This window comes from Ochotona curzoniae, unplaced genomic scaffold (assembly GCF_017591425.1).
Source record: "Ochotona curzoniae isolate NIBS_2020 unplaced genomic scaffold, NIBS_Ocur_1.0 patch64, whole genome shotgun sequence".
NCBI lineage: Eukaryota > Metazoa > Chordata > Mammalia > Lagomorpha > Ochotonidae > Ochotona > Ochotona curzoniae.
The window spans coordinates 65,871-92,500 of record NW_024467044.1 but is presented as its reverse complement, the minus strand read 5'-3'; the positions used below and the strand labels follow the sequence as shown (position 1 = coordinate 92,500).

The 26,630-nt window shown below is 37.2% G+C and overlaps 1 protein-coding gene across 1 annotated transcript in view; it reads right to left on the bottom strand.

Moving 5' to 3' along the window:
* Nucleotides 1-26,301, bottom strand: part of LOC121168149 (sodium channel protein type 7 subunit alpha-like) — a 53,366-nt gene extending 27,065 nt beyond the window's left edge. The window contains exons 1-10 of the mRNA XM_040997971.1: nucleotides 26,071-26,301; nucleotides 24,240-24,358; nucleotides 23,834-23,923; nucleotides 22,149-22,277; nucleotides 14,738-14,829; nucleotides 10,496-10,702; nucleotides 8,496-8,565; nucleotides 7,682-7,823; nucleotides 5,278-5,475; nucleotides 176-266 (exon numbers count right to left, since the gene is read on the bottom strand). Of these exons, the coding sequence (XP_040853905.1) occupies nucleotides 176-266; nucleotides 5,278-5,475; nucleotides 7,682-7,823; nucleotides 8,496-8,565; nucleotides 10,496-10,702; nucleotides 14,738-14,829; nucleotides 22,149-22,277; nucleotides 23,834-23,923; nucleotides 24,240-24,358; nucleotides 26,071-26,301 (1,369 nt within the window). The remainder of the gene's footprint in view (nucleotides 1-175; nucleotides 267-5,277; nucleotides 5,476-7,681; nucleotides 7,824-8,495; nucleotides 8,566-10,495; nucleotides 10,703-14,737; nucleotides 14,830-22,148; nucleotides 22,278-23,833; nucleotides 23,924-24,239; nucleotides 24,359-26,070) is intronic.
* Between the last annotated feature and the right edge of the window lie 329 nt (nucleotides 26,302-26,630).

The window sequence follows — 26,630 nt, the reverse complement described above, 5'->3', positions numbered from 1 at the left end:
TTGAAATGTTTAAAACATGTTTTTAAATGTCTTTTACTATTCATTCTAATATCCTCTAATACTCCTTAAATTTGAGTTATAACTATTTAAGACTCTAAAGATATTGCAGAATTTCTTTAAAAGTTAATCTTCCATGAATAGACCTTCTCTCAGTGAATGTATACTTTTTCCTTACCTTCTTTTTGTCTGAAAGTAGGATCTTCCAGTATACCCAAAGATGTGTTCATAGAAGCTGATGATCTAGTCTTCATTTCTATGTGTGTGGTCTGAAAAAGCATTTCATTAGTTAATTCTGCCTTTTTATCTTTGTAGATCTAACACTATAATGGTGAATTGGCTAACCTTACTTAAAATTCTGATTCTTGCCTTTAGAAGTGTTTTAAATTTCTATCATTTATCAGTATTTATATTTTAGGCAATATTAAACTGATTTAGGATCACAATAGTCATACTTGAAAAAAGTGTACACTTGAAATTCAATAAAAGCATATTGTAGAGCCAATTAAAAGAGAAGTAGAAATAAGGCAGTGATATTAAAATATATTTGGCCAAAATTTCTAAATACAGTTTGGATCACTGTGACATGCTGAGTTTGGCAAACATGTCACTGACTAATAAAAGAGTATTTCTCTAGCATCTTATATTTTTTCCTTAAGAATGTTAACTTTCTAACTTCACAAACTATATTGATATAACTAAAATGACTTGATTTTGTGATGATGGAATAAGCCCTAAATTAAAAATAAACAATGGCTATTTTAATTTTAGTATTTAGCAGTTCATAGCGTTGAAGCATGATTTTGCAGAACCTGGCTGTTTTTCGGGTAGTCTAACTCTATAACTGTAACAAGACATATGTCAACAGTTTAGGTGAACGGTTTTAGGAGGGGTGTGCAGAGAAATCTTCAATACCCTAGTGAGGAGTAACTAATCTTCGTGTCCCACCCAGTGAGTTATAAGTGCATCCCCACTGCCCATTTCCTGTTTCTAAGCTTTCCTTGCTGTTCTCCATCTATTCTAGGTTTTTGTTTGTTTGTTTGTTTGTTTGTTAGTTTGTTTTGAGGGGTTTCTGGAGTGATCCTGATGGTCATTACGAGAGAGAGTGGGGACCCAAAGTCGGCACCAGGCAAGAACCAGAGAAAGCTCCTCTCCCTAGTCCCGAAGGAAGTTTACTGTTTTGTTTCTGCGGACCGCTCAGTGCTCCTGGTTGCTCCGATGACCTTGGATCCTGCAAGGCGGGGTATGGGCTTCTTCCATCTCATGAGGGAGAGCCAAATGGAGGTGGGTGACCTCAGAGTTCTCAGCCTCTGCCCTCCGAAGGCATTCCTATTCCCCGTGGTCTCCTTGGCGGTTGGGATGTAGTCCTTGGAGCTCGCACTAGGAGTCTTCAGGGTTGGGATACAAGCCTCCTCCTGTCTGCCTGCTCCACTCTGGGGTCCCCCCCTGCTCTGCGCATATGACCTCACGAGACAGCTGAACAGTAATTTATAGCCGTTTTAAGGTGTATAGAACCCAGCTGTATATAAACTAATAATTGTAATGTCAATGTAGAAGTCATAGGATGTGGTTCAGAACTTGCACTCTTTTTTTTTTTTTTCCTCTCTCTCTTTTAACATGCTGGTTACACAATACCATGTCAACTAATTCCATTATGTTATAAATTGTTACTGATGTAATGTCGGGGCTTTTAATTGATTGGGATGATACTCTGTTGGCTCTACCTTCAGACCAGAGACGGTCTCCCCATGAAACTGTTGAACTTATCTGGACAATAAGATGCTGGATGGACTCTATGCTTTGTAGATGCTTGCAAGGAAAGAATCTCAACTGAATTTGACCTGTGGTAATGCAACAAGATGGAAGAATCCACCATGGGGGGGGGCGGGTTTTGGGGAGGGGAGGGGGGAATCCCAGTGCCTGTAAAACTGTGTCACATAGTGCAATGTAATCAATAAAAATAAATTAAAAAAATAAGAAAAATAAAAAAATAAGCAATGGGATAGATTTAAAAGCTTTGGCTTGAGTGGAAATGACATAATGACATACAGGAATCACTTATTTTTGTTCCTTGTGTCTCTTGAGTAATGATTTTAAGTGGTTCACTGCTTTGTTGAAGTTTTTAACAGGGTTGAAAAAAATCTTACTTTGGAAAGGCGTCTGAGATGTTTGGACTTTAATATAAATGTTACAAGGTCTATGCAGTCATAAACGACACAAAAATAGTCAGATGCTCCTTGTGATCATATTTAATAGTATATTTTAATTCAAGCCCTAAGGATATGATGATGGATGATAATCACATTATAGTGGTTCACAATAGGTTTTATATTTGGCACACACTAATGATCAAAATAATGGCATACTTGTTACCTGGATCTAAACAGATGAGATCACTCTTCAACAGGGTTACATGGCATGGAGGCCCTCACTGCCTTCCAAAGGGGAGGTTGTTGCTTAAGATTCATGGACTACACATACCCTGCACACTGTGACTAGCAAGTGCTGTGGTGACATATCTAAAGTGTCCTAACAGATACCCAAGGTTTGACTATGCTCATGACACTCACACATCAATCAAGTACTCTCTGGTTTCATAAATACCAGTCACACCACATTCTGAGTTTCATCTCAGAATGTGCAGTTCAGAGTCTGCAGGTCCACCGAGTCCTGCTCTTTAGCTTTTTTAAAAATTCAAAAGGAAAGCTAAATCTTGGGAAGCAAGAATTGTTTATTTAAATCACACTTGCAAGTATTTTACAGGCAACTCTTTAGAAAGTTACACGAAACGGAATTAATAATTCATGCCTTTCCAAAATTTTTATGAACAAATAATAACAGAAGTGAAAGACTTTATTAAGATGCAGCAGTGTATATCCAAAAAAAAAAAACCGATAATAGTGATACAGAAACCAACACCCTCAAATGTATCCTGAATATACAGACATTGCTTGTTATAAAGCTATTATACTTAGTGATAATTGGAATTTCACCAAAGACCAAGTCAATAAAGATAATCATTCAAGTACTTCATAAGAGGAAATAGAATGTCTCACCATGAGAGAAGAGAAGTACTGTGATGCTCTTGGACGTATTTGTGAGCCCTTGAGAATCTGAAGTGCCACTTCAGAACAAACTACATATTCAACATATCTAATTCTAGTCTTCATCTCAAGGACTTCGGGGTCATTTCTAGAGATGGAAAGCTTTCGTAAATTGCTTTCCTGTGACTTGCTAATAGGTGATACAATGGTTATTCAATAGCATCTTTTCCATATGTGTTTTCTTCATATGGACTTAGATACTTCTTATACAGTGGTATACCTGTTATGGGCACAAGTAGCTATCAACCCATATGGTAGGATCCAACATCACATTATTAGACCCCATTTTTTCATTCAAGGACCTTCTTGGTGTTTTTCTTGATGATTCCTTAATATAAGTCATGATGTCTTAATATATGATGTCCTATTATAATGTAAGACTCTTCATCTATCTCCTTGAGAGAGAGCAAGGAAAACATTCCATCCTCTGGTTCATGATCCAAATCCTTGCAATGCTCAGGATGCAAATCCTAAAGCTAGAAACTCAATCCAGTTCTCCCTTTTGAGTTTCAGGAATGCAACTACTTGTATTATATGCTTTCTTCTATGATTTGAATTAGCAGGAATCTGGAATAAGAGGCCAGAGTCAAGAATGTAGCCCAGGCACTCTAAAGTGGGACATGAACATTTTCATCAGCATCTTAACCACAAGACCATGTAACTTGCTCCTTTTTATCTTATCCCTCAATCTAGATTATTTTCCCATATATCAGAAAAAATAATTTAAGGAAGAGTTAAGATTGTCTTTAGGATTTAAGATTGTTTGTTTTTAGGATTTAAGAAAGCACTACTGCTGCTTTCTTGACCCTATTTTTCCTTCTGGTACACTTATGGCACAATTTGGCATTTAAAATAATTTTAAACAACTTCTTCAGTGCTACTTGGGGCAACACGTTCAGACTTAGACGGAATTTTCTGCCATGAGACCAATGATATGATACAGTATGCATGCACACAACAACAAGGCAATTGAAATCACCATTAAGTTTTATTAGATTTTACTAATTATGTATCTAGTTATTCTATGATTAAATTAACCCCTACACCAAGGTGCAGCACATTTCATTAAAAAAAAAAAAAAAACCAAGGCCCAGAGTGGTGGCCTAGCAATTAAAGTTCTCACCTTGAACACGCCTGGATCACATATGGGCCCCAGATCTAATCCTGAGATCCCTGCTTTCCATCCAGCTCCCTGCTTGTGGCCTGGGAAAGCAATCAAGGATGACCCAAAGCTTTGGGATCCTGCACCTGCATGGGAGACCTGGAAGAAGTTTCTGGCTCCTGGCTTCAGATTGGCACACCTCTGGCTATTGTGGTCATTTGAAGAGTGAATCAGCAAATGGAGGAACTTCCTCCCTGTCTCTCTTCTCTGTGTATCTGACTTTGCAATAAAAATAAATATTTTTTAAAAATCAGAAAGCCAATAATGTGAGGTTTTCTTTTCACAACCTTGATGATTTCTCTTTTTAATTTTACTTTTATTTGAAGGGCAGATTTATAGAAAGGAGAGACAGACAGAAATGTTCCACCAGCTGGTTCACTCCCATGGTCGCAATGGCCAAAGCTAAACCAATCCAAATTCAGGAGCTTCTGGGACTCCCATGTAGGTACACGTGCCCAAAAATTTGTTCCATATGCTACAGCTTTCCTGAACCATAAGAAGGGAGCTGGAGCAGAACCAGGACACAAACCAGCACTCTAGGCATGCCAGTAGCATAGCCTGAAGTTTGACCTACTATTCCATGGCATTGGCCCCTACTCCTCAAAATTTTCTAAAGTGGGGAAGGAATGAGCATATTTAAGTGGCACACAAGTTCCATAATTAGTTCTGGTGTGCTGTTTGAAGTAGCTTTAAATGAACAGACTATGCCTGTAATAAAAACAGTCAAGTTCCAAAAATATACACTTCAGGTAATCCTACAGTTTATCAGAGCAATTACATTTTTTTAAACATGAAATTGCATTTTTGGGGGGCATCTTCTAGGATGTCATTTACTCTTACCACTGTGCTCTAAGGAAGAAAATATATATAGCAAAAGTGAAACTCCTCTTGCATAAAGTGTTTCTTACTCCACCAAAAACAATTCATATATCAAAAAGCAACACACTCCAGGACATGACATTTTTAGCACTTTGGTTTTAAGAATTAAAAAAAAAAAAACTGTACCTGTGTTACCTCATCTCTTTCTTGCAGTTCCATTACACTCTGTTTAAATGTTGATATAATGTTCTTGGGTTTTTCGGAAGCTGCTTGCTTTTCTTCTTCATAGGCCACAGCAATTATGCTTAAGAACAAACTTGCCATATAAAAGGCAAACCAAAAGCTTACCAAAACAAAAAAGATCATATAGACCTTCCCAGAAGCATAAAGAATCTAAGAGGAGGAGAAAACAAAAACAAAAGATGAAAATGTTATTTACCATCTTATGGTGCATTTTAAAAATAAAGAATTAAATTAAATTCTGAAAACATTTAGCAATAAGTAAAACAATCACAAAACAACTTAAGTACTAGTTCTACCTGACCTACAAATGAGTATCTTTAATTTTAGACATACATATATATGTCAATACTATATATATATATAATACACACACACAATATAGTACTATATATATAGTATTGAACATATACTACAAAACCAGATTATGTCATTCAATTCACATGGATGACCATGTGTCTTTAAAACAATAATAGAGAAAACATATTGAGAGGAAAACTATTACCTTTTGATAAAAAAATTACGTGGTTCAAATAAAGAAATTTCTTATCTTTGCATTTGGATTTTTAAATTCATGCCATTTACTCTTATTTGAGAAAATTTTCAGATTGTTTCCTCTGATCATTAATTTATGGTAAAGTCATAATGTGGTGCAAGATCAGATTGGCATAAGAGGAGGCAAGCAGATATTTGCTTTGGTGAAAAAATCTTTAGGTAAATTACATGGAAAAGGTATATAACCTAGATGAAGTCATTACAGTAGGAGTAGACAATATTTGAATGCAACACAAAAAGAAACACAAAAATAGATTTACCTAACTGAGTAAAAGTTATCTATGCTGATTATTCCAGTCAGGCAACAATTAAGGACTTAGTTACCTGTTTTTACTGCTGTACTGGTTGTTATTTACAATTATGCATTCAACAGTCAGAAATAAGTATTATAGAGGACCATGCAGAATATGTATATTTATAAATAGCCTTAATTTTCTCATTCTGTACAAAGTTAATGTAGTATTTAATGTACTACATACAAGAGAGAAAGCAAAAAATCACATAGGGGCAATTTCCCATAAGATCTCAAGTTTTATGTCTGAATCAGAACTTTCACTCTTTCTATAGATGATTGCAGTAAATTAAAATGCATATAATACTAGCATGGTTAAATTATATACATCTCATGGTAGTACTAAAAAGTGTACATACTCTAATTTTGTGCTTCACAAATACAGTTTTGGCCCCTCAGATGAAACAGTGCATGTGGAATCTGTACAATAAATGTTGGTTATACTATTAAGTGCAACTCTTTGGTGAGATTTACATTGTTGGTTCACTTCTGTATATAGTATACTGAAGAATGCTTGGATCAAATATATTTTTACCTGAAAATGAAACACACTTTTCTCCAGAACATGAACTGCAGTCTTTAGGATGACTAATGACTTTTCATCAGTTCCACTTTGGTTCAGTTTACAACAAGGTTAAAAATCCAAAGCAAATACTACTTGTATCAATTACCTAAAAACTCATTTTGCAGTGATGAAAATCTGAAAAGAACTAACACTAGACACCTTTAGATTGGTCTCCTATTTCATTAGTAGAAGGGAAAAAAATTGCCTTTAAATAAATGTTACCAAAAAAATGCCGATGTTAAGTATTTGGGGGGTATAGAGAAAACCAACACCTTTATTGGGCTGTATAATGATATAATCCTTCAGTATGAATTGGTATGTCTTACTGAAACTTCTATGGGTCTTACTATCTTCACACAAAAAACACAGTTAATCCTGGTGGCTTTATGTCTCAATAAACCCATTTGTAGCTAAAAGGGTCATAAATAAAAATAAATTATCACACCTAATCTAGTGAAAAGCACAGCTGAGTAACACAGTGCACTGCAGAATATGGGTGATTTAAGCTGGGATCACCTGGCTGGGAGCTGCTTGTGACTCTGTGCCAGTGAGTATAACAAGCGAGCATCACATTGCATACTGATACCCCAGGATGAGATCAAAATTCTAAATTAAACTGTGTTTTTGATGTGATGACTTCTCTTTTGTCACACAATAAAGTCAAAATGCTGTGAATCTGAAGCATTGTAACTTTGGAGTGTATGTGTATGCGTATATGTGTACACACACATTACTTTCATCACTTCTAAGATTAAATAAAATACAAAAGCACAAACTTAGCAGTTATCTGCTGATAGTATAGCATTTACTAGTTTTGATTCTCTTCTTGTGCTTTCAAGTTCTCCTGCACATAAAACTTTAATGAAATGTATTACACTTGAGGATCATTTTGGAAGGGAAGTCACGGTGCCCTTCCCAAGTGTAGTGATGAATCTCCACATTCTTACCTGGTGATAAAGTGCTTCGGGGTAATCCTGCATCATCAACCGAAACAGAGCCAATAGGGCTGAGCCAAAATTGTCAAAATTAGTGAAGCCATGATCAGGATTTATGCCAGCTTTGACACACACATATCCTTCAGGGCATTGACTGAAAAAGCCAAAGAAAAGAGAAACTGCTCACTTTAGGGACTTTCAAATGATAGAAACCATAAATGTGGGACATCTGTCTATGAATAATAGAAGTTCCTCAGGGAGTAATATATCTTACAAACACGTGGCTCATCTCCCACTGCCTTCTCAGGCCATATTAATAGCCCAAGGGGGATGTTGACATAGCAAGCAGTTGTTTAACTCTCTGTGCCACACCTCTGGCAAAATTCTTACATCGAAATTCTAACGTTCCCCAAGGTTATTGTATTATGAGACAAAAGTTTGGATCATGACAATGGAGACTTGCAAATATGATCACCACCCTTGCAGGAGAAGTTCAGGAGAGATTCCACATCCTTTAAGCATGGGAGGAAAGAGCAACATGGAGCTGATTAAGAGCCACTTGTGACCCCCTTCAGACACCACAGTTATGGATAGCTTTTTGTTGGATTCTCAGCCTCCCAGCCTGAGAGAAATTCGTGTTGTTTGTAAGTCACTCAAACTATGCTATCTTATTACAACAGCCTGAATGGACCAAGATAACTTCTCACCATGGCTTTTATCATAAAATGAGATAATCAAGTAATGATGTACAGTAAGAGCTACAATCATTCAGCAAGTAGTATTGATTTGTGACATCACCTTGATGGAAAGCATTCTCTCCACTTACCCAGCATCTGTTCTGTTACCACACAAAAGAGCATATCTTTCTCCTTCCAAATAATAAAAGGTTTTTGTTTCTAGAATAAAGAAAAGATATTCTGCATGTCAGCCTTAGTAGAAGATGTGCAGGCCAGTGGGATCTATACTGAAGATGAGCAGCCAGTCTGCAGCTGAGAGGGGGCAGCTTATGCATAACCTTTTTCACCTACCAACTGATGCATAGCAAAAGACCTTCAGGAATCCAGCTGATGCACTGCCCTGGAAGTGACAAAACTCAGCACAAAGACAAAAAATGCTTCTTCAAATGAAGACTTTTAGAGAGAGTAAGAAAACCAGCCAGGAAGAGCAGATTTATGAAAAAAAAAAACTCCAACTAAATTGTTTGAAAACAACACTACTTGTGGTCTATGACTTGCATTTATAAGCATAGCATTTTCATTAAATTTTTTATATAACAGATGTTATATATTTCATAGGTATAATCTTAATATAAGCATGTTTGTTTCCCTCCCTATCATGCTCCCTCAAAATTCCCCTCCTTTCTTTTGTTCAATTTTTGCTAAAACATAACTGGATTCCACAGCAATCCCACTCCTGGTTTTTTACCCAAACAAAATGTGTGTATTTTTATTAGTTTGCTGGCCATGGAAATGGGCACATATACACACATGTACATACACAAAGGGAGGGAGGAAGGGAAGGCTGGAGAGAGAAAGACAACCCTCCCATTTGCTGGCTAACTCCCCAATGCTTTCTAATGCTGAGGACAAACTGGGAGCTGGAAATGAAATCTGGGTTTCTGAACTGGATGGCAAGGACTCAACTGTTTGAGTCATCACCCACATGCTCAGAATATACAGAAGTAGACAGAGGAGCAGGACTCAATTCAGCCACTACAATGTGTGATGTAGGTGAGCCAACTGACATCTTAGTATCCATGTCATATATTTTTCTACAATGTTATGTCTGTGGTTGAAAAATTTGCTTCTAGTTTTTCTAAATGCTGGGAGAAAGGAATCGATCATTTTAATAGGAGAAAAAAAGATCCACTAAGAGAGAATGTCCTTATGAAAGAGAATGGGTTTTGAAGGCAAACTGAGTGCGGTTTGAATTCCAGTTTCACAATATTGCATTTAAAGCACCATTGATTTTCTCTGAATTGCCTTATTTGCAATAAGGCATGAGTTATTAACACCTTTTCTAAAGGATTATGGGGAAGCTATAAGGCAAGGACAGTGAATGATACAGGTACAAGAGCGAAGAAATTATCCTATTATAAATGCTATACAAATGATAAATGCAAGTTTTTAAAATGCTTATCAGTATATGAAATAAAAAAGTAGTAAGAATTTTCATCGCGTGGACCTTTTTACTTTGCTTATAAAGACATCTCAAACTGTTTTGAGGATGTATTGCATTTTTTTAAATGGCAGAGTTAGAGAGAGAGAGAAAGAGAGAGAGAAACAGAGTAAGAGGGAGAGGAATGAGGAGAGATGCTGCAACTTCCAGAACAGAACTAGGCTGAAGTCAGGCGCCTGAAACTCCAATCAAGTGGGTCCAAGCATGCACGCCATCAGCTACTGCCTTCTTATGGCACTTTAGCAGGAAACTAGAAGTGGAGTAACCAGGACTCAAACCTGTGTCCTGGTATAGGATGCTGGCGTTGCCAGTGTTCACAATAAGGACCTCTCAAAAATCTTAGTTAATAAACTTACTTTTATATTTTAATAAGCAACTTTATTAGAAGAAAGCAATATTATAAAGAGACTATTTTAAGATTTCTCTCATGGATGCGAGTAATATTTTGGCTATAATCTTTGGGGAAAGGAAATTTGCACAATTAACTCTAAAGATTGGGCACTTGCTCTTCTAATAATGAAACAGATCCAAATTAGCACTTTAGAATTACAATAGATTTACAGTTTGCTCTGAAGTTCAACGTTCATAGTTTCTGACATTGCCTCTATAAATAACTTGTATAAAACTGCCATAAGTGGTATTTCTTACCTCGAATGTAATATGGGTTTTCAGTACTGTTACGCAGTGTTTCATTTTCATTTTCCTGAGGCCATCGTAAACATTTGTGCTTTAGGTTACCCATGAAGAGCCCCATCCCAATTAGAGAAAATACACTCAGAAAAAACAGAGTTAGGATAATGACACCAAGCAGTTTCTTGAAGCAGTGGATGAGGATCACTACAAGTGACTTCAGACCTGGAAAGAGAAAGGCTTCTTTTTGGTAAAATAAGATCTAGTTAAGCAGCATTAGTAAACTTTGCCGTGCAAAATGCTTTATCAATTCAAACTGATAGTTTTATATCTCATATTGTTTCCTCATTATTCAGCTCTACTGAACAGAATATTAAAAATCTGTGATTTCTGTATTGCTGCTAATTTAAAATACCTGACAAAATAATTCAGACACAACATTTAGAATTGTTTCTCTTTACAAATATTAAAATACAAAACTATAAATGTAAATGAGTTAGAAATACTGCTGAAATATAAAATAGCTTGAAGGAACAAGATGAAACCGCCCTTTTAACTGTGACATATGGACTCAACCATTGTTTCCTTGCTTCTTTATTCACTTCTCTCCTTCCTCTCTGATATATATGTTTAGGACCTCAAATGAATAAGAACATTAACTCTGTGATGTTGAGCAAGTAAGTCAACATTTATTTACCTCAATTTTATTTTCATAAAATTGGGAGTAACCATACCGCGTTATTAATATAGAAGACAAAAAACTGTAAGGATGAAAGCGGCATCTTATAACTTGATTATTGTGTGTAGGCCCTGCCCATATTGCTGTTGAACAGTAGTCTTTATATGATTTACTTATTGAACATTATTTACGGTGAATGTAGCAGTAATCCTGTGATTATAAAGTAACTTGAAATGTATTGTAAAAATTAAAGGAAAGAAAAAGAAGTAAGGAAGGGGGATTAAGGTAAGTATGAAGGGAGGGAAGTATGGTTACATATATACATATAGTATGATTAGATCTATGAAATACATGAAACCTATTCTCTTTACACTAAACATTAAAAACAATTGAACATCTATCCATGTATAACATACTCAGTTGTTCATTGAATGAAATGGAATGGGAACAGTCATTTATGTCTCTATAGAAATATGGTATTTAGGATTAAACCTGAAAGTTTACTTCTTTTCATGCAAAAACTTCTTTGTAATCTTTTGCCACCACTTTTTAGCTTTAAAACATTTTTATTTATAAACAGAACAGATTTCATTTCTTTCCTCTGTACAGTTTAAGAACATAGTGCTTCTCATTTATCCTTGCTTGCTCTCTTCCACTCTCCCTATTTGTTTGTTTCTTATTTTTCTTTTTATTTTTACAGTAACATGCATTCATTCCATTTATAGCCACAGTCCTAGTCCTCCACTAAAGGAAGAATTTAATAAATAGAAAGTAGAAAGACTACTAGACAAGAGCTATAAACAACAATCAAATCTCAAGTCATCACTTTCACTACTATACATAACTTTCTTCCTAGTAAATGTATTATTTACAGGTCAAATAAAACGTTTATTTTTAGTGTTACAAATCTTTTTAAGTTTTACATAGAAATTCCGTGTCAAAATATGCAACCATGCTTAAGAATTATTACATATATTGACATTTTAATTTTATTTATTCATTGTATTTGATAGAGAGGAAACCCACTGCTTTGCTTTCTACATGCCCACAAAAGCTGAGGTTAGCCAGGACAAAGCCAGGAGAAGGAACTCACTACAGTCTCCCATGTGTGTGGCAGGGATCTGATGACTTTTACAATCACCTGCTGCCTTCTTTGGTACACACCATCTGTAGTTAGAATTAGGAGCAAAGTCGAAAACTGGAACTCGGGTGGTCTGACAGCGGCAGTCCACAGGACCGTTTAAACTGCGCACCAAAAGCCCATCCCTCATGGTATCTTTTTCAGGGTCATCAATTATACCTGTGATGAAATTAATTTTTTTCATCTTTAATCTATCCCAGTTTTTGCTCTACTGCATTAGCACAGAACTCCTGATTTTTTAATATATAAATGTGTTTGCTGCACTGATGACACTATTTCCTATTGCTTCTACTACCACTAAATATTTACATGGGGTATTTTAATCTTTACCATTTTTAGTTTCAACTTTATTTGTATTTGCCTATTTTATTATCTTGTTTTCATCTTCTGCTTAAAAGTGTCTAGGGCATATTATACTGAGGTTACAAAATGCTGATTCCATAGGCTTGCTTCTATTCCTTAAACAGGTTTCTTTAAAAAAAAAAATCACATTGTTTTGGGCCTGGCACGGTGGCCTAGTGGCTAAAAAGTCCTCACCTTGCATGCCCAGGATCCCATATAGGAACCGGTTCTAATCCTGTTGGCCCTGTATCCCATCCAGCTCCCTGTTTGTGGCCTGGGAAAACAGTGTAAGAGGGCTCAAGTCTTTGGGACCCTGCACCAATGTGGGAGACCTGGAAGAGTCTCCTGGATCCTGGCTTTGGATCGGCACAGTTCCAGCTGTTGTGGCCGCTTGGGGAGTGAAATCAGAAGGAAGATTACTCTCTGCCTCTCCTCCTCTCTGTATATCTAACTTTCCAATGAAAATAAAATCTTTTAGAAATCACATTGTTTCTATTAACTAGCCTGTTTATCTTTCTGTATTGAGAAATATTTCCACATACTTCATTTTATTACGATATGCCTTCTTTATGTTCCTTCAGGCAAATAGTGTGAATCTCAGAGCCTGCATACTCCAGGCTCCTATGAGCAGGTTCTTCCTCCGTGAACATCGATTCTCCTGTTTTCTTTCATTATCCTAAGTTCAAGGTGCAGGTTATGCAACCCTATGTTCTAGTAATTACAAGTTTACCCTGTGGGTACCTGGGGAGGAAATGCTACCAAAAAGAAATTGGGGGACAGTACTCTCTTAGACAACTGACAAAATTTATTTCCAAGGTTACAGTTCTTACAGACTCAGTAAAACTTAGTTCAGACAACTCAGAACTGAGTTCAAGCAGGCTAATAAGATAAACTGATCAAAGCATTATTGAAGTTGGGAACAGATGAGGAATACTCTCCACTCTTGGCTACCTGACCAGGCAGATTTTGCCTATCATCAAGGGGAGCACAAAGGCACGTCCAAGGACCTACTGAGAGCAACAGCACACCCTGGGTGAGAGGCCCGCCACCTCCTCTTTCCTGGAGCCTCTTCTCAACAGGATCCCACAGGCCTCTGCTGTCCCAGCTGTCCTGTTGGATGTATTCCAACAAGTAATATTCAGAGTGTGACAAGCAAACAACAGATACTGACAATCCAGTAAGGGAATTCTCACTGCTTGTTTTCTTAGCTAGAATTTGGTGATATCACAGGTCATTTGGCTAAACAATCTTATGGAGATACAATTCCCAAGACATATAATTTATAGTTTTGATTATGGGTTGATATTTTACTGTACTCTCAGGTTATGAATATATTAAGATTTTCTCCAATCTTCTCTTTTTCTCATCCTGAATTCCAATCTCACAGTATGCCCAAGTCTGGCCTTAGCGCTCCACTTCAGAACATCCTGTAAATAAAATGTGTCTGACAGTCACCATTTCATTTCTCAGTGCAGCTATTTCCTGATACTTCTCACAGCGGCCAGAAGGAGTGAAACTGTTTGCCTCCTTCAAAAGGATATATTAGGAGTTGGTGGGTACCTGCTGAAGCATCTTCAGAAACGGAAGCTAAAATTAGCCCTCGGCATCTTCTGTCTACATGATCCTAGCTGTAATTTATTTAGTAAAGTCCTTTGAGCACTGTAACATGTGGATTGCACATTCTCAAGCACTGAACTTTGTTAGCTTACAGTCCTTTGTATCAACTGATTTCTCAATGCAATGAGGAAAAGGAAACAGATCAGTTTTCTTTCTAGCTTGCTATCTCAGAAATTTCAGGATAATTTTATAAGCTCACAAAAATATAAATAGAATAACTACATAAAAAGAATAAAAATAAAACACACTTGATTGATCCCTATATTTTGTATTGTAAGTACTGGTCCCACATAGCCACATACAATAAATATAGTGTAACATTTTCTCTTGCCTTTCTGCAGTGACAGATTGAAACTACTCTTACTTTCAAAGCAGAGACATTATTCAAGTTAATGCTTTCTCTAAGGAACAAAAGATTTGAAGTGAATACAGAGCAGTATTTAAAACAAAATGAGGAAAATGAATTCAATAATAATCTTACCTTGATTTAGAGGAATAACCTTCAGAATTCTCAGAGTTCTAACAGTTTGGAGCTTTAGAATCAAGTTTACAGGTACATATCTTGCTATGAGCCTGTGAATTTAAGTCATAATTACTGAAAAGTCATGTTTATGTTACCTACAGTTTTATACTTTCTGAAGCCATTTTAAAAAGCACATATTCAAGTGTTGTTCCCATTCTAATTACGCTGTTTTGCAAATAACTTTGTTATTAATTGGAAGACAAAGACAGGCACAAAGCAAAATGGTCAGGATAACATAAATTTTCATGATTAAATTATAAGAGTTTGTGAAATTTCAGATTGCAAATACTTAAATTCTGTAAGTTAAATATTCTGCATTTTGTTCATAAATATTCAGCTACTAAAAAGTTAGAACATGAAAAATAGATAGTTTGTAAAGGATTGAGATTCATTAAATTATTTGATAAGATGATAGTAATCATGGTGATGATAACCTCTGATGAGTGTAGAAGGCATTATGATATTGGTCAAGGGCAGTTTGAGCCAAATGAGGAATTCAGGCCCCGCGACTCCAAGATGACTGAATAAGGAAAAGTCACACTGATTTTGATCAAGGGAAGCTAGTCAAGGAAAAATGAAGGAAACATTTCCAGGGAGAATCGAGAGAAGTTTGCAGTGGAAATTGTACAGGTTATATAGAGAGAGGGCATGGAGAAGTACGGACAGTGTAATTATGCAGCACTGAATGAGACTGAAGGAGAAGGCAGTTCTAGAGACAAGAGCGAGGGTTCAGCAGATCAGCATAGTCAGAATACTGGCAGCATTGCAAATGTTGAATCTTGCAGGCCACGCTGACTTTGTGTTCAATGTGGAGCCAAAACAGGAGATGGGGAACCTAAAATAACCATTATTAAAGAGCCCACTTGTTTCCCCTCATCAGCTGAGAAGTGTGCCCAGACGAGCTGTGAGATAGTGTGCTATTGTAAGAACAACAAAAATTGTGTGTCCATGTTTGTGCAGGTACACTTGACCAAGTGATTTTAATAAAGGAATAATCTGCATTCCACATTTTGAATCTTGGCTTGTGGCCAGATGGGTCTACTCACTCATATTGGATTGTAAGGCATGCACACCTTCTGCCCTACAACAGGCTACCGGACGCAAAGTTGCCAAGGCAGAGCACACAGAGGGAGCTGGCACTGGGAACAACTCCTCTCACTCTATGGGCAGAGCAGGCTAAGGGAATGAACGGATCCACAGCACCCTGTGCCTGTGTGGGTCTTGTACAGAATGATTAGGAATTCTGTGACAGTCTGACAGTTTATGGCATGGCAACTGGGTCTCACGGCATTCAGCGTATTTGACACGAGAGATGAAGAGATCTCCATTTGTCCAACTAGCATAGCAGGGTTCTGTGCTCACAGGGAAGACTGCACAGATCTTTTGTGTGGTTCAACTGCCAGGGTGAGTGGAGACTATATTCACTCTGGCCAACCCCAGGCAGGCATTGGTCACCTTGAGAGGACATGAGACTTAGATCCCTGAAACTATGTGGAAAATTGGGAAGAAACTCCTGGCTCCTGCCTTTGAATTGGCTCAGTTATGGCTATTGCAGTCATGTAGGGAGTGAATCAACAGATGAAAAATTCTGTCACTGCTTCTCTCTGTAAATCTTTCAATTAAAAAAAAATTAAAACCAAAGAGCAAAAAAGAAATCAGCAAGTGCTTCAAGAAATGACTAAAAATAAATATAAAAATGCAAGAACAAAGCCAAGGAAGACACGACTCCCCAAAAGGAAGTGACAGCTCTTCAATACTAGAATGTGAAGACTAAGAGTCAAAATGATGAAATGATGAGAAAAATGATCACATTATTAGGCCAAAGGACACAAACACCAATCTCTAAAAAAATCCATACATGACATGGATAAAAAGTTTTACTGATTGAGAAATTAAAGGAAAAAATATTGAAGCACTAGAAATAAAGAATTCAATGTTACAAATAGAAAATCCTGAAGTAATCCCAACAACAGAGTAACTTTTCCTTGAATGCAAGTGACAGTACTGAGACCTAGTGGTTTATAGGAGAGAGACCAGATGATCTTTATGGGTCAGACTGAAATACCAGCCTACTTATAAGTCCTGTGTAGAACTTGTTATCACTGACCAATGCAGACCACCACAGAGCAGCCTATGAGAAAGCTAAGCCTGGGGGTTGTCTAGCAGGGCCAGATCCTAGTACCTGACAGAATGTTGGATCAGGTTATGGGTCACATTAGGCAAGGCCATGACACTATCCAGCACACGAGAGAACCATTTCCGGGGGTAGATTCTGTGGAGGATGTGTGGGCCAAATCCTGTGGAAATACTAGTCGCACTTGTTAGCTCAAGAGTTGGAGGGAGGGGTGATGGGCTGAACTAGGTGTGACCATGGAATCTGCCATTACTTACAGGTAAAGGAACTGATAACAGTCTGGGCTGGTCAAGACAGTAGCACCCGCTTGCACATCCTAAAACAGGGTATGGGTTGGGCCAGACTGCGATGTTCACCAGCTCATACAAGGCCAAAATGGAAGGCCAGACTATGTCAGGCACTGGCCTAACACTCACTGGCATGTATGAGAACTGGCTCTGGGAGTGGGTCAAGTGGGGGAAATTGGGAAACTCCCCTAGTGGGTTACAACTCTCACTGATGATCACATGCTCCAGGCCTGGGGGTTGAATAAGCTGGGCAAGGTAGCTCCAACTGTTGGCTAATGTGTGAATTGATTATGGAGTGGGGTGGGGGGCCTAAACTGGGCAGGGCCAAGCAAACATTAGCTCACAAGTAAGAATAGAAATCAGGATGGAGCAAAGGTAATGCCGAGCTAGGCTCTTACACTTTCTGGTCTGCATGAGCCAGGGATGCTGATAGGGAGCAGCCCAGACCAGATCAGGGAAAGGTATTCACCAGCATACATTTGGCATAGGCTGGGGGCAGACCAGGCTGAACCAGTTCACATCACCCATTGGTGAATCTGAGCACCAGAAGAGAGTGTGGGTCAGGCCAGGTTTGGTTGCAACACATACCAGTACATATTGGTTGAATTGGGTGCCTGTTGGGCTCGGCTAGACTGTAACCCTCACCAGTGTCAGCTGGAAGTAAGGGTGGGCCGGGCCGGGTCAGACTACAGCACCCACTGGCAAATGCTGATTTGAGGGAGGGCCATGCTGGACTGGGCTGCAGCACCCAAAGCACATATTTAAGAACCAGGGAGGGAGGGGTAGAGCTGATAGAAGGAATGTGGAGGGCACCCCTGCTGGTACCCCACTCCCACTGGAGAGCATGAGTTGGGATGGCAGCAGACCAGACCAGACAGGGCTGCAACATCTGTGGGCCGCATGTGAGCCAGATCAGGGAAAAGCCAAACTTGGTTGACTGTCCCTTCTGCTGCATGCATAAATTAGAGAGGGCAAGGGTTGGTTAGGCTTTGCCGCAGCATCAGCTTGCAGATGCTGTCACTGGGGGCTGATTCTGTCAAGTTAAACTGCACAGAAACACCTGGAAAGTGCATAATCAGGGATTGGAAATGACCCAGGAAGAAATAGTGGGCACCTCCCTCTTGGGTTATCACTCCCACTGCAGAGCATGAAAACCAGTAGAGCAGACCAGGCTGGACAGAACGGAACCCATCAGCATGAGTGTGTGGGGTGGATGGTGGGCCTGGTTGGGTTCAACTAGGCTTGAATGCCCATTGATATGCAGGAGAACTGAATGGGATGTGGGACAGACTAAAGAAGTCTGTGGTACTTACTGGCAAGCATGGAAACCATGGCAAAGCGCAAGCCTTTTTGGGGTTACTGGGAGTTGCCCCAACTGGGCTGCAGCTCCCACTATTTGCATGAGGGCCAAGAGTGAAGCGGACAGATTCAGGATGGACTGCAGCACCTATTTGTTTGTGTGGAAGACAGGGCTGGTAACAGAACTAACCCAGCAATTGCAACCACCAGCATTTGCATAAGCTGGGGCGACGGAATTTGCCAGGCCCTGCACAGGCAAGCACACGCAAGAATCTGGTGTAGGATCACATCAGACAAAGTTTCTTTGGGGATGTCCCCAATCGAGCTGCCGGATTCAGAACCCCAACAATGAAGAGAACTGCAGGTTCCATGATCTGACCTTGGAGTGCAAGTGTCAAAGAAGAACCTTCTCAGAGGCTCAGACAGAGCAGTGGACAGCATACCTAGGTGCACATGGAGGACATGGCGGTCCATCAGAACCTGCAGAGGAAACCTGATACCACAACAAAGCACGGAGGACAGAACAAGTCAACCCAGCCATGTGTTGGCAGTGAAAATCTGGGCAAATGGAGACTGTAAGTTGGACTATGTCAACCAGTGGATTCTGCAGCTATTTCATTGGGCTTGAAATGGCGAGATAGGCAGCAATTCAGAACTGTTGAATTATCAAAACCACTCAAGCATGACCCTTAGATCATGCCCCATTTCAGGGACCTGGGATGGGTGGGAGGCTGGGTGGGGCTTCTCCCTTTATCTCCCACTTTACCCCAGATACAGAAAAAAGCAATAATGTGGAAATAGTCTTACCCACTTTCCTGTAGCCCTTGACCCTTTGTGCCCTAATCAACTATGTAAAGACTGTCAAAATAAAGCAACTAGAAAAAAAGAGAAAGAAAATACAGTAGGAAGCTTCAACAATAGGCTTGGTGAGGCAGAAGGAAGAATATCTGAGCTAGAAGAAAATTCTTGGAAATTGACAAAAAAAAAAAAAGAAGAAAATATTTGAGATTGTGATACTATCTAACTACTTATCTAAATTTCCTGAAGGTTTAGAAAGATACTTGATTAGCTGCTTTATTCAGCAAATAGCATAAAACTTCCCTGATATGGAAAAATAAAGGGACTTTCTAGTACAGGAAGCTTAAAGACCTCCTAACAGGGTTGATCAGAATCAATATTCACCATGACATATTACAGTCAAATTTTCAACAGTAAAATAAAGAAAAGTTTCTTAAATGTGTGTAAGAAAAATGCCAGATTACTTTTGGAGGGCCCCCTTCCAATAGGTAATAGCTGAAAGTAGTCTAGGTCTTAAAAGAAGCACAATTCCAATCCAGAATTCTGCATCCTGTAAAGTAGTAATCTATGAAATAAGGCAAAATAAAGACCTTCCAAAACACATGGAGTATTTGCTATAACTCATTCAACCTTACAAATGATATTTACCAATATGCTATACATAGAAAAAGCCAATTATATAATGAAAGAATGAGTAAAAGTACAAAGGATTTCAAGTCAAACAATAATACTTAAGGCACAATGTCAGAACCCAGTCATTGCCTTTCAATAATCTCCAATCAAATCACATAGACTGGTTGAATGGATTTCAGTTTTAACAAAATCTATTTGATGCCTGATCAACTAAGATACAAGCAAGCTGAAACTGTACAATGAAAAGGAATATTCCACAACAAGAACAATAAGGAAAAACAAGCAGAGGTAGTCATCCCAGTCTCACACAAAGTGGACTTTAACACAAAAACTATGAAAGTGATGAAGCAAGGCATTAAATAGGGTTAAAGGATGAACTAAAAAAGATGCAAATGTAGTAAATGTACAATCTATCAATGCATCTCAAGGACCTAGAAAATAGAAACAAGTCAAGCTCAAAATTAGTATGAGAAAGAATTTAAAGTTAGTGAATAAAACGAAAGCAGACACACAAAAATTAGTGAACCAAACAGCTGAGTTTTTAAAAAGTAAAATCAATATACCATCATCCCAACTAACCATAGAAAAAGAGAAAAGACTCAACTCAATAAAATTTGAGATTTAAAAGTAAATTTAACAAAGGACACCACAAGGGGAAAAAAACAATCATCAGCTACATGCCAACAAATTAGAAAATCCAGAAGAAATGGATTGATTTCTGGATACACAGTCTTTCAAAACTGAGTCATGTTGACACAGAAAACCTAAACAGGCCAATAACTGAGGCAGAGATTGAGTCAACAGCCTCATCCAAAAAAGACCAGCCCAGGAGCAAATGGCTTCACTGTTGAATTTTACTAAACTTCAAGAAAAACTAATTCTAATTCTTTTTTTTTAAAGATTTATTTATTTTATTGGAAAGGCAGACGTACAGAGAGGAGGAGAGACAGAGAAAACTATGGAATGCCAGTCAACAATAGAAAAATAATGAAATCCTATCTTTTGCAACAAAGTTGATGAACTGGAAACCATTATGCTCTGCAAAATAAGCCAGTCTCAAATACAGTGTTATTTCTGATATGTGGCAGCTAATAGAGAACACACTTATAAAAATAAGTGTGGGGATGAAATAGTCACTTTGGAGTATGATTGCCATTTTTAGCTTGTGTTTATAGTACAGTGGAAATATAATTTTTTGGTCTTTTTACTTTTTATTTGTTAAATATGATTAGTGGCAAATTAAGCTTCTGACTACAGAGATTAAAATTATGTCTGCAAATACTGATGGAGAGAAGGAAGAGAGACAGGGGTATTGGTGGAGGGGAGGAGAGTGTTGGAAACATTTAATTGTCTTCTTGTAACTGTACCTATAGAACACATAAAACAGAAATTGTGAATCCATCATTATCTAGAAGCGTGGCATTTGCAAATACTCAAACGTTCCTGCTTCATTTGCCTCAATTGCATAGCAGGCTTGCTTCAGGGCCTTCTCTTTGGATTAAATGAGGTAACAGAGGTAAAATACTGAGAAGAGCAGTTGATACATATGATGGCACTCTGCATTGTATCTTAGATAACAGCAACTTAAACATATATATATTTAAACATATAACCACTATACTACTTTTTCAATTACTTCTCACAAAGTAGATGCTATTTATTCCTGTTATGGTATTTTTAATCGAAAAAAATGACAAAGTATAATTTAGCACCTTTAATAAGAGTTTAGTAATTATCTTTTCCATAGATATATAGAATGCATTGAACAGAAGCATTGCAAAAAATAGATACAAAATCATTAGAATTCCATGTACCATTCCAGAAATTGTTTGTGTTTAAAATACCCTGCTCTAATAGTTGACATATTTATTGTTTTAAATAATGTAGCTAAGTGAAATGCAGACTGGAACAGAGAATCAAATATGCTAGTATCCCTTCCTAAGCCTTTAGGAAATCTGTTCATTATTGACATGAAACAATTCAATCCACATTCTTGTTCAAAATAAAACAGAAAATACCACATGCCTTCACTTTCATCACAAATTCTGAAGACTACTCAGGGACAGTTGCCTGTGAGATTTGCTATGACTACTACCTATGAAGTACTACTTAGCTGCCATATAAAGGGGCACAAATCTTTGTGGCTCTCAATTATGTTTTATGAGAAGGATCTCCTTAGCAAGACATCTAGCTGTTTGCAATTGAGAGAAATACTCACTCAAACAATGTCACACTGAAGTCAAGCCAGTTCCATGCATCACCAACAAAAGAAAAGGATCCTGTGCAGAGGCCTCTTGCAATCAGTTTCACAATGATTTCAAAAGTATAAATTCCAAGTAGTGTATGCCTGCAGGAAGTTTTTCATATAACTATTAAATCATGACACATTTTCAACTTTGAAAACTATGTTTATGATTACTCTTGTCTGTCAATTTCTGAAAATCTCAATTATAACAAAATATATTGCTTCTTCATTCTATTCTCTTGCATAAATTGTGTATCTAGTCTCAGCCTTTCACATGTACCAAATCCTCTGTAGCTGCTCCTAACCTTCAGTATACTTGTACACCTGCTTTCCTCAATCTTGACCTCCTTTATGTTTCTCACAATATGCTTTTACTTTCTCATTTTTTAAAATTAGGAGTTCATTCCTTCCTCTCTGTTTCCTCCATCCCCATTTTTCCTTCATACCTTTTCCCCCATAGTAGCACACTATTATAATCCTGTAGTACCATTTACAAATTTAACTTTCTGACATTTAAAAGCATTATGACATTGTAAGTACTAGCAAAAGCATAAAACCTCATATTGCAATATAGAGATATAATTATAAGCTTTATTGGGAGTCCTTCTTTGTCAACAGAGCCACATACTGCCTTGTACTTTTACTTCCTAGTGTGCTAGTCTCCCTTGAACTCTATTTTGTATTTTAAATAATTCTTAAGAAATGTGGGACCAGATTTGCTTGGTAAGCCCCAACCAGGCAATAATCAGAAAAGCAAGTGTCCCTTGAGTCTTAGCACAGTGCTTTAAAAAGGACTTTTAGGATGGGGCTATCTCGTGATATTACACATGAAATTTGACTACTGACTTTTGAAAAAATAATTCCTAGAAAAGAGATGACGGACTATATGTTATTGAGGTAAATGATCATATAGCAAATATCATATAAAGACAGCACAACAATTAACCTGACAGTAAGGAGGGAGCAGAGAAAATATAATTTCATTATCAATACATGTAAGGATTTTTATGATAAACTCAAATTTTAATTGCTCTTCAGAGTCAACCAATTTTAACAATAGAGTTGAATCTCAAAAGATAAAGTGTTATTTTCTAGAAAATTAAATGGGTCAGCCAATCACTATAGTCTGATTAGACTATTTACATAGCTCAAAGACAAGAGAAGTAGAATAAAAAGCAAAATAAATGATTTCCTTATGAATGGAAAGAAAAGGAAGCATTTTGAATTAGAAGCCAATTAGGGTTATAGTTACAATAAAAACCTTAAGCACTAAAATATTAATCGTTAATAATTCAATTTGAAATAAATCCCATTTGTATGATTTCATAGGCAGAAACATATGGGTAAAGACTCAAATACTTATATTATGCTAATCTAATCTGTTGGGAAATAGAAATATTTAAGATAAAAAAACCAGTAAAAATAATTCCTAAAACGTGTGAATCAGTGTACATATGTGAATACTTGGTTTCAATCATAATGATGTTTATAAAATTACTGTAACATGCATCTTAAATATATAATTATGTTAAATTTTGAAATTTATATATAACTACATTGCTTTTTCATTTTAATATTGTTACATATTTTGTTTTGAAACAAAAATCTTAAAAATTATATGTATGTGATATTATATAAAGTAAAATTACATAGCTTACTCTATTGCTGGTCCCCATTTTGGCAAGTTACTCATAGACATAAATATACAATCAGTAAGGACACTGATTAAAATTAAATATCGGAAAAATGTAGATTACAGTCAAGGAATAATGGGAAATGCATAATATCAGGAAAGATACTTCTGTGATATATTTTATTTATACTAGACCATGAGGTAAATTTTTCCTCTATGTTTAAAAATATGTATTCTTATGAAAATAACAGCAACCATTATTGTTTATTGCTACTGGATGTAACAGAATACACTTTATACAGTTTTTCAAATATGGAACATTTAAATTTAGATTAATATGATGTTACATGAAATATCAGTTGGGAAGAGAACAATACCCAAAATTTTTGAAATAGTTAGTTTCAAATGCAGTGAACAAGTCCAAAGGATATGGGTGTACCAGAACCTTGATAGTTGCTCCTCTAACTGTGCTGAAAGGAGATAAGGTGCACAATATAGAAACAGCATTGAATCTGAAGATAGTTCTGTTTTTATTTAATGCAATGAAAGTCTGTAGAGAGAAAAAAATCCAGTTAACAGAAGTGAGAACTATAATGTATGAATTATGCAACATATTTCTAATGACCATTGCTGTCTTAAGACCATTGCTGAGATAAGATTTGCTCATTTTTAATGTTTTCTTATGCACTCAGTCAAATGGATACATTTCATTAATATTTAGATGTGTTGTGTTTTGCAAGTGCTATACCTGAGTTATTTGTATTGGAGCACACTCCCAGACTTCCTCCTAAAAGTAACAAAATACTATATCCCTCCTGTACATTGAAACATATTCAACAATACCAATGTGGTATATCTTAGGAATTAATGAAAGCAAGATATTCCATTTTGTTTTAAAAATGCCAAGAAGTCAGAAGTCAGAACACAGCTAAGTTCCTGGTTATATGTCATTTTGTTTTTTTCCCATTCCATAATTCTTGCTTTTATGTGTTCATACAAGATCTTCATTTTGTAAAAGATTTATTTATTTTTATTGCAAATTCAGATACACAGTGAGGAGGAGAGACAGAGAGGAAGATCATTCACTTCATCCGATGATTCACTCCCCTAGTGACTGCAACAGCCAGTACTATGCTGATCCGAAGCCAGGGGCCAGGAACTTCCTCCAGGTCTCCCATGTGGGTGCAGTCTCCCAAGGCTTTGGGTGGCCATATGGGATCCAGGCGCATTCCAGGCAAGGATGTTAGCTGCTAGGCCACAGCGCTGGGCCCCATAAAAGATCTTCTTTGCCTTTTTAAACTTTCAAGTGCTCCTCAAGGCATAACCAAAATTTTACTTTCTTAATGAATTCTTGAAGCTTCATGTACTTTCAAAGATTTCTGCCTTTTCTGAACATACTTATGCTCATATTTAATATTGTTATTATTTTGAGACATATAGTAGTAAGGTGTTTCTAGTTACTTGGAAGACAGAAAATAAATATTTTTGAATAAGAATGATAAGCAATATACAAGCTGACTTTTCCTTCCTAACATATCTGTAATCTTATCAAATTGGACAATTTTAATTATGCATATGTTACACATTTCATAGTCAATTAAAGTGGACAGCCTGGGCCTGGCGCAGTAGCCTCAAGGCTAAAGTCCTCGCCTTGAATGTGCCGGGATCTCTTTTGGACACTGGTTCTAATCCTAGTGTCCCCACATCCCATGCAACTCCCTGCTGTGGCCTGGGAAAGCAGTTGAGAATGGTCCAAAGCCTTGGGTCTCTGCATCGGCATGGTAGACTACGAAGAAACTCGGGGCTGCAGGCTTCGGATCAGCTCAGTTCCAGCTGGCCCTGGCGGCCACTTGGGGAGTTAATCATCAGACAGAACATCTTCCTCTCTGTCTGCCTCCTCTCTGTATATCTGACTTTGCAATAAAAATAAGTAAACCTAAAAAAAATGTTGACAGCCCATAAATGATTAATCTTCAACCTCCTGTACAACAAGTTCATTTATAGGAAGGCCTAAGAATGCATACATTAAGAAATAATCCAAATAATCCAACCTAACAGCTACCCAGCCAGGTAGTGTATCAATTTTGATAAAATCCTCAACTATATATTATCCCATGAAGAAGTATCTTAACATAGTTCTGTGAAATTTAAAATGATCTCTTTGTTCTTCATTACCTTAATGCACCCTATGTCAATTACCTTTATTTGCATTTCTGGAAATATGATTAAAATGTAGTCAGAATAATTTCAATGAATTCTTACATTTTTCCCTTTGTAATACGGGTCCACATCTTCCAAGGGCTCTGACACCATTCCTCTAGACAGACTTCCATAAATAATTGGAAGCTCTTTGCCATCTTGCAAGTCAGAGTTGGGCTTTAATTCTTCTTCCTCAAGTTCCTCATTGTGTTTTTCAGCGAGGTGCTGTTTTATAGCCTCAAGAGACTCTTTAGTGAAGGGGACAAGGCCCTTTGGTTCTTGGGGAGCCAACATTTTCAATTTCGTATCTGTAAGAATTTAATTTTTTAAAGTTCTAAATAGAAGCTGAGTAGTACTTTAAGAAAAACTGAAAATTACAAAATGTTAGGGTATGAAAAATAGACACCAGCAAAATTTATATTGGGCTTACCTGTAACTCATGAGTCACCCACTCAATCTGTCTTTTTACTCACTATTTTATCAAAGAATGTAAGCGTAATCTGAATTTTTTTTTTCTGCCCAAATCCAATGATCTCATATGAGTTGTATCTCAAAATAGATTGGTTCTTCCTCTTTAAACTTCACTAACCTTGGCCGCAATTTCCTGACTACCTTTTGATTTA